At 49.1% G+C, this 12,030-nt stretch overlaps 1 protein-coding gene across 1 annotated transcript; it reads right to left on the bottom strand.

The window, feature by feature from the left end:
• Window positions 1–266: 266 nt before the first annotated feature.
• SMG8 (SMG8 nonsense mediated mRNA decay factor) lies at window positions 267–8,386 on the bottom strand. The gene is made up of 4 exons (XM_070945030.1): window positions 6,475–8,386; window positions 4,753–4,898; window positions 2,561–3,436; window positions 267–815 (listed from the first exon to the last, which is right to left on the bottom strand). Exons 1-4 carry the CDS (start codon window positions 8,384–8,386, stop codon window positions 618–620), a joined length of 3,132 nt encoding a protein of 1,043 aa, XP_070801131.1. The 3' UTR covers window positions 267–617.
• Window positions 8,387–12,030: the final 3,644 nt, after the last annotated feature.

Raw genomic sequence — 12,030 nt, 5'->3', positions numbered from 1 at the left:
TTTGAAAAAGACTGAGTTATTTTAGTAAATTAAGTTTTGTACAAACTTTGTGTGTGCTGTGTTCTTTGGGATCCGTAGCTGGGGCAGAACATGCCTCTTGAAAAAAGCACCTCTGGGACAACCATGACCTGGATGACTGAGAATCGCCACAGACATTGAATATCAGTGTTTCTCAGCCGTGGCAACTTGAGGACCTGTGGACTTCAACTCCCAGAATTCCCTAGCTATCGAGTTTCGTTTGGCAATAATGGGGAACAGTTGTGATGAACAATGGAGAAACAAATGCTTTATTATAATTTCTTTTCTTCCTTCATTACGATCAACAGAGCTTGGCAAGCCACAACTTCACTGCGCTGTACTGCTGACATACCCACGATTATAATATCCCGACTTGGCACTTTAACACATCATATCAATACTGAAACATTTTTTTCCCCCTGTACGGCGACTCTGCCCAATTAAACCAGTGATTGCTGCAAGCACACCAGCTATATGCAATCAAAATCCATCATTTCAGTTCCGGCTGGGTGAAGAGGCAAGAAATTATATAATTTTTCAAAAAATAATAATAATAATAGTAAACCCAAGAATTGCAGAACCAGTTCAGATCACAGAGTCTATTGTATAACGGCCTTTAGGATCCCTCGAAGAACCTTGTAATTCATCAATTGCTGGTTCTCCTTCGGTGGGAAACATGCACCGCGTTCCGTCACGTAGGCATAAGGAAAGCGAAGGACCCACAGCCCATCAGGGGGCAGAGTTATCTCTTGCTTCTCTGGGTAAAATATAGGGCAAGGAGGAGGCCCTGGCTGTACCTGGATGAGAGGAGAAAGAAGCAACTTTAATTTTCGGTTTTGCATTTACATTAAATTAATTTAGTACCTAGAATCCTGCATCCAGTTTTGGTCAGCACACTATAAAAAAAGATGTTGAGACTCTAGAAAAAGTGCAGAGAAGAGCAACCAAGATGATGAGGGGACTGGAGGCTAAAACATACGATGAACGGTTGCAGGAACTGGGCCTGGCTAGTCTAGTGAAGAGAAGGACCAGGGGAGACAGGAGAGCATCTTCCAATACTTGAGGGGCTGCCACAGAGAGTAGGGGGTCAAGCTATTTTCCAAGGCACCTCTGAAGGCCAGACAAGGAATAATGAATGGAAACTGACCAAGGAGAGATTGAACCTAGAAATAAGGAGAAATTTTCTGACAGTGAGAACCATCAACCCATGGAACAGAAGTTGCCTTCGGAAGTTGTGGGAGCTTCATCACTGGAAGCTTTCAAGAAGAGATTGGGCTGCCGTTGGTCAGAAATGGTGTAGGGTCTCCTACTTGGGCGAGGGGTTGGACTAGATGACCTACAATGTTCCTTTGAACTCTGTTAATCTGTACCTAGTTACATTTATGACAGTGTTTTGGGCCAATCACCAGGAGACTGTGAATTCTAGTCCTTAGGCATGAAAGCCAACTGGATAACTTTGGGCTAATCACCAGGAGATGGTGAGTTCTAGTCCCACCTTAGGCATGGAAGCCAATTAGGTGACTTTGGGCCAGACAGTCTCTCTTAGCCCAACCCACCTCACAGAATTGTTACAGGTAAAAGAGCCGCGGTGGCGCAGTGGTTAGAGTGCAGTACTGCAGGCTACTGCTGCTGACTGCCGGCTGTCTCCAATTTAGCAATTCAAATCTCCCCAGGCTCAAGGTTGACTCAGCCTTCCATCCTTCCGAGGTGGGTAAAATGAGGACCCAAATTGTTGCGGGCAAGAGGCTGACTCTGTAAACCGCTTAGAGAGGGCTGTAAAAGCACTCTAAAGCGGTATATAAGTCTACTTGCTATTGATATTGCTATGGGTAAAAAAGGAGGAGGAAGATGTGTCGGGTATGTTGGCCGCCTTCGGTTAGTTGCAGAAATAATTTATTTATTATTTATTTATTTTATTAAATTTGTATACCGCCCTACTCCTGAAGGACTCAGGGCGGTGAACAGCCATAGAATAAAACATATAAATACAAAATTTAAAATAGAATAAAACAAATTAAATAATTTGGCTGAATTTTAAAACCCCAATAATTTAAAACCAAATTTAAAATTTCCATTTAAAAAGGGGAAAAAACTTAGGTCAGGCCAGCTTGATGAAATAAGAATGTCTTGAGAGCGCGACGGAAGGTGCGCAGATCCGGGATCCTCCGTATCTCTGGGGGGAGCTCGTTCCAGATAGTAGGTGCCCCCACAGAGAAGGCTCTCCCCCTGGGGGCCGCCAGTCGACATTGTTTGGCCGACGGCACCCGGAGGAGCCCCTCTCTATGGGAGCGTACTGGTCAGTGGGAGGCTATTGGTGGCAGCAGGCGGTCCCGTAAATAACCAGGTCCTAAGCCATGGAGCACTCTGAAGGTGATAACCAAAACCTTGAAGCGCACTCGGAAGACCACCGGGAGCCAGTGCAGCTCGCACAGGAGATAATAAAGATGGGATACAAATAAGTAAATTAAATTTAAAATGATAGAAAGATGAAGAATTCATTTAGAACCTACTCAACGCTCAATGGTAATGCCCCTCCTCTTACCTGGGGGGTGAGTATTATTTGCAGGGGAGCATCAGGGACCACCACAAAGAGCCTGATCAGCTGAGCATAGTGCGGCTTAAGCCCCCTCCCTGGGTTGGACGATAGGATGTAAAGGGGCATGTCGGAATTGAGAGCTTTGACTGCCGATTCCTTAGGTCCTCCGCCCATCACTTTCATGATCTTCTCTGGTCCCGAACACATGAACCTTCGGCCTCGGGCATCTTCGTATTCGTAACCCACAAAAGCCCGAGCCACGTCGTCCCGCCGCCTTCCTCGGCCCATCACCACCGCACTCCGTTTTCCCGGAATGGCCTTGTTAGGGGCCGGCCAAGAATTGGTATCCAAGTCGCCCTCTTCATCCATCCGCGTCCGGATGACAATGTCCCAGGGCATTAAGTAGTTGGTGCCTAGAATGAAACCTTGTTGATCCAAGCCGGCGTGGAAATTGTAGGCTTTGGCAGGGCCGAGCTTCACCAGAGACCAGCTGGAGAAGGTGGGGAGAAGACCTTTGGGGCAATTGGAGTGAAGCATCCCCGGTAGATATTCCACCGTGGAAGGCTGGCGATCCACCAAGCTTGCTCTCTTTTCCCCTTTCGCTTCGGACGCTGCCCCATGAGCTTCTGTGTTGTTGCCTCCACCCTGTGGATCCGCAGGGTAGGTCCCTAAACTATCTGTGGATTGATCCAGACTGAGAGCTAAGCTGAGACTGGTGCTGTCCCCCTGAGTTTGGGGCTCCTTCTCCTTCAGCTTCTCAGATTCCCCTTCGGGAGGGCTGGGGGAGGTCTCATTCTTGGCTGGGGCTGGATCTGGCGTACTGGGCTGAAACACGGGGAAGTTGATATGCTCCAACTTCCCGCAACATTTCTCTTCCAGCAGCTGTTAACGGGAAAGAAAAGAGAGTGGTAGCATGAGGGATGAGGTTCAAAGGACCCCTCCCTCATCCTGACAGCCTTCAAACACATTAGGGCTGCTCTTGCAACCCACCTGGAAGGGGCCACCCAAACGGCAATTAACGCAATTTGCTCCCAGCGTCACCCCATGTGACTTCTCCAGCAAACAGATTTAAGGAGACAATAATGGTACATGTAGTCCTCGGCTTATGACCACAATTGGGTCCAGAATTTATGATGCTTAGCAAGGGGGTGGCTAAATGAGTCACATCAATCACCAGGAGATGGTGAGTTCTAGTCTCAGTTTAGGCATGAAAGTCTACTGGGTGAGTTTGGCCCAATCACCAGGAGACGGTGAGTTCTAGTCTCAGTTTAGGCATGAAAGTCTACTGGGTGAGTTTGGCCCAATCACCAGGAGACGGTGAGTTCTAGTCTTGCTTTAGGCACATAAGCCAGCTTATTGACTCTGGGCCAATCATCAGATGGTAAGTTCTAGTCCTATTGTAGGCACGAAAGTACCTAAGATAATTGGTGCAAAGGCTGGGTGATTTTACACCAATTATCAGGAGATGGTGAGTTCTAATGCTGCCAGCTGCGTGATTTTGGGCCAGCTCCTATCTCTCAGCCCAACACACTTCACAGGGTTGTTGTTTTGGGAAAAAGAAGGTGTATTGGATACATTCAATGCCTTGTTTTATTTGTAAAAATAATAAAGGCAGGATACAAATAAATAAATTAAAAAATAAATAAAAAGGAGAAGGGTATTGGTGGGATGCTTGACAGGTTAAATCCAACTGAGCCTTGGTGGCGCAGTGGACTAAAGTGCTGTTAAGTAGTACTTAGCTGCCAGCTGCCTGCAATTACTGCGAGTTCAAATCTCACCAGGCTCAAGGTTGACTCAGCCTTCGATCCTTCCGAGGTAGGTAAAATGACGACCCGGATTGTGGGGGCAATAAGCTGACTTTGTATACAATAGAACACCGCTTAGGGGGGCCCAAAAGCCCTACTAAGCAGGTATATACAAAAGTATGAAGGCAATTGCTTAAAAGCATTGTAAGCTGCCCTATGTCTCCGGAGAAGACTCCGGCATATAAATCGAACCAATAAACAAACAAACAAACAAACAAACAAACAAACAAACAAACTGTGATAACAGTAAATATGGCTTAAGTTGTGTGAATATGACCTTGAGCTTCGGGTGTCTATGAAACTATGAGTCTTCTTACATATACTTTACATTTCAAAACTGAAGTCCATTGGCCAGTTACGGATCTCTTATTTTTTTGGAGAGAAAGGGATTACCTGATAGAAATCGTAATTTGCAGCTTTGATGTCAAAGGGATCCTCCCGGGGTGCTTGTTTCCTCCCGCAGTTGCAGGCACCGGTTGATCGAGCCCGGCTGTTATGATATAAGACGGGAGGATTCCGATCCGGTTCTGTTTTTTCCCCTACATAGAAAGTGGCAGAAAGAATAAACATCCATCAATTTCATTCCTTTGCAACAGTTTGGCTGGAGGCTTTTGCTTCTTGGGGCGAACAATGAAATGTTAGCATTTTTGTGTGATGATGTACCTTTTCCGGACAAAATACTGTCAAATTTCCATTTTTCAGCAGCCACAAAGCTACAACAGTGCTATTTTTTAGCTTCTAATGAAATTGGTGGTTTACCACAGCCCACTCCATAAAACAAAAGAGAATTTCCTGGATACGATCAGCCCTTTTTACATTTTACAGAATTCCTTTCACTACATGACTACGAATCAGATGGCTGATCACAGTATGATTCCTGAATATTAGATTATTGGAGCAAATTTGGTCTACTGGTTTGGGCACTAGGCTAGAAACCAGGAGACTGTGAGTTCTAGTCCCGCCTTAGGCATGAAAGTTGGCTGGGTGACTTTGGGCCAATCACCAGGAGACTGTGAGTTCTAGTCCCACCTTAGGCATGAAAGCTGGCTGGGTGACTTTGGGCCAATCACCAGGAGACTGTGAGTTCTAGTCCCGCCTTAGGCATGAAAGCTGGCTGGGTGACTTTGGGCCAATCACCAGGAGACTGTGAGTTCTAGTCCTGCCTTAGACACAAAAGACTCCTGGGTGACTCTGGGCCAATCACCAGGAGACTGTGAGTTCTAGTCCTGCCTTAGGCACAAAAGACAGCTGGGTGACTTTGGGCCTGTCACACTCTCTCTCAGCCCGACCACCTCATAGGATTGTTGTTGGAAAAGCAGGACGAGGGAGGAATATTAGGTTTGTTCACTGCCTTGAGTTATTTATAAAAATAATACAGGTAGTTCCTCAACTTACGACCACAATTGAGCCACATTTTTTGTTGCTAAGTGAAACATTTGTTAAGTGAATTTTGCTCCATTTTACGATCTTTCTTGCCACAGTTGTTAAGTGAATCCCTGCCGTTGATAAGTCAGTAACACGGTTGTTAAGTGAATCGGGCTTTCCCATTGGCTTTGCTTGTCGGAAGGTCGCAAAAAGAGGATCATGTGATTCCGGGACACAGCAATGGTCATAACTATGAGCCAATTGCCAAGCATCTGAATTTTGATCACATGACCATGGGGATGCTACAAAAGTTGTAACTGAGAAAAATGGCCATAAATCACTTTTTTCAGTGCCCTTGTAACTTTGGTCTCTAAATGAGCTGTTGTAACTCGAGGACTACCTGTAAAGGCGGGATAAAAATATCTAAATAAATAAAAAAGTATTTATGCTTTTTTACATAATAATTATTAAAACGTTACGTTAATGGGGAATAAAATTTGGGAATAATAAATTCCCCTTTCCTGTCAACTATCTGTCACATCAATATTGTATTGCAGTCTGAAAAATAAAGAGGACTAGAAACCTTAAGGGAAATGCAAAGCTCTGTGTTTCCAATTGGACCAACCAACTCCCCCAACTCAGAAGAAAATACATGCATAGATACAGAACTCTGGGAGGGGACCGCAATGCGTTTCTCTGAAGTTTCCAAGCTCCTTTCATGTTTTTCTACTTCAAAGGTTCTGAACTCACCTGATTTGGGCAGCAAATGGAATTTATGCATGCAATGCTGGTCCGTCAGACTCCGCTCTTCGCACAGCTGGTGCCCGTTGCTCCAAAATTTGTAGCAGTCCTCGTGCAACTGCAGGGCGTACTTGTGAAAAGCCGGACCTCGGGCGTGTTGGCTGTAGACCCTCAAAGCCTGGGCCAGCTGGCTCTTGTGGATGGTCATGGTGTAGTTATGGGGCAGGTTGGACTGATAAGCGCTGTGAGCCATCGGGAGGGCCTTCTGGCAACGGTTCTCGGAGAACTTGGTGTCGATGTCCAAATAGCCCTCCAGAACTTTGATGCTGCCCATGATTTTGGAGGTCAGCTCTCCACCCGGAGACGATTCGTTCTCCTTGCCTTCAATCGCCACCTCGTAAAGCTTCAGGGCCGTGGCGACCCACTTCTGGTAGGTGGGCAGCTCAAAGTGGGACGGCTGGGGGTTCCTCCCCACGCTGTCGTCAAAGCCCTTTTTACAAAGGACCAACTCCACGTGCTGGAACAAGAACTCCTTTAAGGTGCAATCCACCAACTGGCCCGAGCTCGAACTGCTGCTCCCGCAGGCGCCACCACTGCTTTCGGCGTGGAACGACAACTGCTGTCTGCCGTGCCGCATCATTTGGTACCGCCGCGGCCCCGCCAATCCCGGGCCCAGCGAAGTGTCGGTCTCCCTTGCCGTGCAGTTGTTTTTCAGCTGCTCCAGCAAGACGGCAATCGGATCTTCGCCTTCCTGGGCCCCGCCGGCCACGATGTAAACAAACGCTTGGTTAGCCGGCACGGTGAAGAGGCAGTTGATGCTCTGATTGGTTAACACCCGGCTCTTGCGGAAGATACGGTAGATCTGGTCTTCCAAGGCATGCTGGAGCCGGCGTTTGGGCGAGTGCTTCTTGGGGGGCGGCTTCTCCAGTTGGCCCCCCAGTTCTTGTCCCCGGCCCGGCGGAGGCTCCACTTTCAGGGCCCGGTTGAGCTGGAAGAGGAAAAGCAGGCGAGGCGGGCACGGCCGGCAGAAGAGCTTCCAGTCTTTGCCAACGGGGCAGTCCTTGATGGCGGCTTTGAGGCTGGGCAGGACTTTCTGCCTCAAGCCATCCAGCGCCCGAAAAACCCGGTCGTAAGTGATGTCGAAAGAGGAGGTGGGATGCACCATCAGCAGGATGTGACAGACGGAGAATAGGTAGAGCAGGTTGAGGCAGTGCATCTTCTCCTGGTGCTTCCAGAACTCGTGGGCTTCGGCGTGGGGCAGCGAGGAGCCCGCCTGGCCCGCCGACACAGCCCGGACGGAGCCCCCCATGGCTTCCAAGTCCTTGCAAGCTTGCAAAAGCTGGTGGCTGTCGCTGATGGCGGTCAGGACCAAGTAAAGCACCTTGCTCTCCTGGCTGTAGAAAGCCTGCAAGTGGTTGTAATCTCCCTGGCATGGGCTGGCCGAGGAGGAGGAGGAAGAGGAGGAGGAGGAGGAGGAAGAAGAAGAGGAAGAGGAGGAGGAGGAGGAAGGCCGAGGGGGGGACTCAACCACGGGATCCGGGCTTGCAACCCCGGCTGAAGACCCCCGGATCCCCCCGCCGCCCTCCCGCTGGAAGAGGGGGAAGACCTGCCGATCGCAGACCGTGTTGACCAGCGCTGCCTTCTCCGAGCCCAGCTGCAGCGCCGTCTTGCCGAAGATGCCTACCACGCATACTTCCTCCTCTTCCCCCGGGGGAGCAACCCCGGGACAGGCGCCCCCGCCGGCAGCAGCAGCAGCAGCAACCGGGGCTGCCGACGGCGGTGCAGCAGCAACGGCAGCGGCCGAGGAAGAAGCAGCAGCAGGAGCGGCAGCCGAAGGACCAGCAGCAGCAGCAGGAGCCCCGGCTAAAAGCAGCTCGTGCAAGCTCACCGGGCCCTGCACGGTCACAGCGCCGCCCACCATCCTCCGGCCCTGCGCGCGGCGCTGGAAGCCAACGCTTGCTCGCCCGGCGATCCGGCAGCAGCTTACAGCCGCGAGGAGCTGACGCCCTGGGAAAGGCGTCAGGGCGCAGGCGCGGGGGAGAGAGAGAGAGAGAGAGAGAGAGAGAGAGAATATCCGCCGCGGCGGCGGCGCCAGCCAATCCGAGCTTGGTTTTCGGAGGGAATTGGATACTTCGCGTTCTAGGACGGTAGATGGATGAAAATGTAGAGGGGTGAAGTCAGATTGTAGGAGAGACTTCCGGGATGCCTTGAGAAATAGCTGTCGTAGGTTTTCAAACTTGGCAGCTTTATAGACTTGTGGACTTCAACTCCCAGAAATCAACTCCCAGGACTTCAACTCCCAGAATTCTCCAACCAGCTATGGAGGTGTGAAGTCAGATTGTAGGAGTGACTTCCGGGATGCCTTGAGAAATAGCTGTCGTAGGTCTTCAAACTTGGCAGCTTTAAGACTTGTGGACTTCAACTCCCAGAATTCCCTAGCCAGCCATGTTGCAATTCTGAGAAGTTAGAATTCTGGGAGTTGAAGTCCACAAGTCTTAAAGCTGCCAAGTTTGAAGACCCTCTCGTTTAGCCAGATATAGGTCCTCAATTTACGACCACAATTGAATCAGAATAGAGCTGGAAGGGACCTTGGAGGTCCTCTAGTCCACCCCCTGTTCAAGCAGGAGATCCTATACCAATTCAGACAAATGGCTGTCCAGTCTCTTCTTAAAAGCCGCCGGTGTTGGGTGCACCCACTTCTGGTGGCAAGGCGTTCCACTGGTGAAGTGTACTGTTAGGAATTTTTTTTTTTTGGTTTAAATTTGATTTATATGCCGCCCTTCTCCGGAGAACACCAGGCATCCTACAAATTATCTTGCATCATGCAGAATCGCTGTTCTCCAACAACCATGGCAATTTACAGATGTAAGGGCCCATTTCCCAGAATCTCCCATCTCCCATTGCTGAAGATCCTCGAAGTTGAGGTTTGTGCATTTTTTTTTTTAAATTTGATTTATATGCCGCCCTTCTCCGGAGACTCAGGGTGGCTTACAATGCATTAAGCAATAGCCTTCATCCTTTTGTATATTTTATACAAAGTCAGCTTATTGCCCCCACAAACCGGGTCCTCAATTTACCTACCTTAGAAAGGATGGAAGGCTGAGTCAACCTTGAGCCTGGCAAGATTCCAATTTACTAATTGCAGACAGCTGGAGTTAAATTATAATGCATTAGTCTGCTGAGCTATCCAGGCTCCTTCCTGGTGAGGTGAGGAACATGGGACTTCAAGCTAGGCAGGGGCGGGTTTTGAAACCCGTTGCTACCAGTTCGCTCATGGGCGTGCGCAGAGCCTCCCACCACCGCTACCAGTTTGCCCAATCCAGGGCAAACCGGTAGCAACTCATCACTGAAGCTGGATGAAAAAAACCATCCTTCTCTATCCTGTGGACGGTAATTCTCAGCATACCTCGCCATCCTCCTCAAAACTTCTTGATTTCTGGGAGTTGAAATCCACAGATCTTAAAAGTTGCCAAGGTTGGACACCCCCGGTGTAGAAGACTTGTTATGAAAACAACCCTTATCTTCTACTATTCTCTTGGAGACAATGAGATGACCACAAGATGTCAGGTTTCGATGTCATCTCAAATAAATTGCACTCCCAAACAATTAATCTCTGCTGAAATATTCCATTTATTGAGTACGACAGATCTGGCCCCGACTTCGTCGTAGCCGATATTAACCCCCTGATCCCCCAATCCCTTCCCTTTCCGTTCCCCAATTCTCATCTTCTCATTGGCCATCTTCCAAGTCAGTCTCCCCAGCTTCTGACCTCAACCCACAGGAATGTCCCCCCTCCCATCCCATCTCCTAGGGGATATTATCTACAGAGAAAATAAGTAGGTGAAAAGTCAAGCCTCGTCTCCTCCTTTTTATGGCAGCATCAGAATGCTGACAGTGGTCAGGAGACCCAATTATAAGCCACTCTTGTTTGTTCTAAAGATCTTAAGATTTTATTCTTTTCTGCTATCAACTTTGCTAACAGTTATTTGGCCTTCCGGACCCAAAATTGAGCAGAGGCGTGAAATATATCTTACAACGTAAAAGCGCGGTCGGTCTATCACAACACTTTCAACGTGAGCCCTACAAAACACCTTTTTTGTGTAACAATCCATTGTGCAATCACGTTAGGTGCAACTTGACCTATTACAGGTTAAATTCAAGCTCAGATTAACCTCTCCTTACCCTTCACAAACTTCTCTCCAAGACTGGATGTGCAAACGTTCAACATTCACTGAGACCCATCAGAGAAGATGGTAATTTAAGAAAAGCTGCTACCGACAACCTCCCATCGACCTGTGCGCTCCCACAGAGAGGGCCTCCTCAGGGTGCCATCAGCCAAACAATGTAGGCTGGTGACCCCCAGGGGGAGGGCCTTCTCTGTGGGGGCACCTACCCTATGGAACCAGCTGCCCCCAGAGATAAGGAGAATCCAAGACCTCGGTGCCTTCCGCCGTGCCCTTAAAACTTTTTTTTCAGCAAGCCGGGCTGGCTTAACATATTTTTAAATTTTTAATTGGTTTGTCATTTTAAATTAATATATCTTTTAATTGTTTTTAATGTTTGTATTTTATGTTTTTATCTGGCTGTACACTGCCCTGAGTCCCTTGGGAGAAGGTGCGGTATATAAATTCGAAATAAAATAAAATAAATAAAAAAATATTAGAATGCGCAGAAATGGACAGACCGGGTGTCAGCACCCGGCGGCTCTGGAGCTACATGCGGCTCTTTGGGCCCTCTGCTGCGGCTCCCTGTCGGGTGATCCCACCAATAGCTGGCATTGCTCCTGCCCTCCCAGTCACTCCTCACCTGGCCTGAGAAGGTACGGGCGACGGCAGGGAATGGAGAAGCGGCCAGGGCAGAGACAGAGAGATACAGAGAGGGGGAGAGAGAGAGACCGAGAGATACAGAGAGGGAGAGACCGAGAGATACAGAGAGGGGGAGAGAGAGAGACCGAGAGATACAGAGAGGGAGAGAGAGAGAGAGAGAGAGACCAAGAGATACAGAGAGGGGGAGAGAGAGAGAGACCGAGAGATAGAGAGGGGGAGAGAGAGAGAGACCGAGAGATACAGAGAGGGGGAGAGAGAGACCGAGAGATACAGAGAGGGGGAGAGAGAGAGACCGAGAGATACAGAGAGGGAGAGACCAAGAGATACAGAGAGGGGGAGAGAGAGAGACCGAGAGATACAGAGAGGGGGAGAGAGAGAGACCGAGAGATACAGAGAGGGGGAGAGAGAGAGAGACCGAGAGATACAGAGGGGGAGAGAGAGAGACCGAGAGATACAGAGAGGGGGGGAGAGAGAGACCGAGAGATACAGAGAGGGGGAGAGAGAGAGACATAGACAGATGCACAGAGATGGGGGGGAGGGAGGGCGGAAGGAGGGGGAGAGAGAGAAATGTCAAAAAGGTTTTGTGGTTCCTGGTGTTTTTTAACAACCGGTTCTCTGCCCTAATGACCGGCTGGGTAGGTGTGACTAGGGGGTCATGTGACTGGTGGAAGTGAGTGACATCGAGTTGGCCACGCCCACCCAGGTTTTGTGGCTCCCGGTGTTTTCTTTTCTGTGGGAA

The sequence above is a fragment of the Pituophis catenifer genome, unplaced genomic scaffold, assembly GCF_029215685.1.
Source record: "Pituophis catenifer annectens isolate HBS135680 unplaced genomic scaffold, rPitCat1.0.hap2 SCAF_1, whole genome shotgun sequence".
NCBI classification, from domain to species: domain Eukaryota; kingdom Metazoa; phylum Chordata; class Lepidosauria; order Squamata; family Colubridae; genus Pituophis; species Pituophis catenifer.
This window is presented reverse-complemented; position numbering and strand designations above follow the sequence as displayed.

Excerpts from the sequence above, each read along its gene's own strand:
- SMG8 (XM_070945030.1), bottom strand. The coding sequence starts at position 8,386 with ATGGTGGGCGGCGCTGTGACCGTGCAGGGCCCGGTGAGCTTGCACGAG. Across the intron at positions 4,899-6,474 it reads CCATTTGCTGCCCAAATCAG|GGGAAAAAACAGAACCGGAT; the intron begins GTGAGTTCAGAA and ends CTTTCTATGTAG. Across the intron at positions 816-2,560 it reads AAATAATACTCACCCCCCAG|GTACAGCCAGGGCCTCCTCC; the intron begins GTAAGAGGAGGG and ends CCTCTCATCCAG.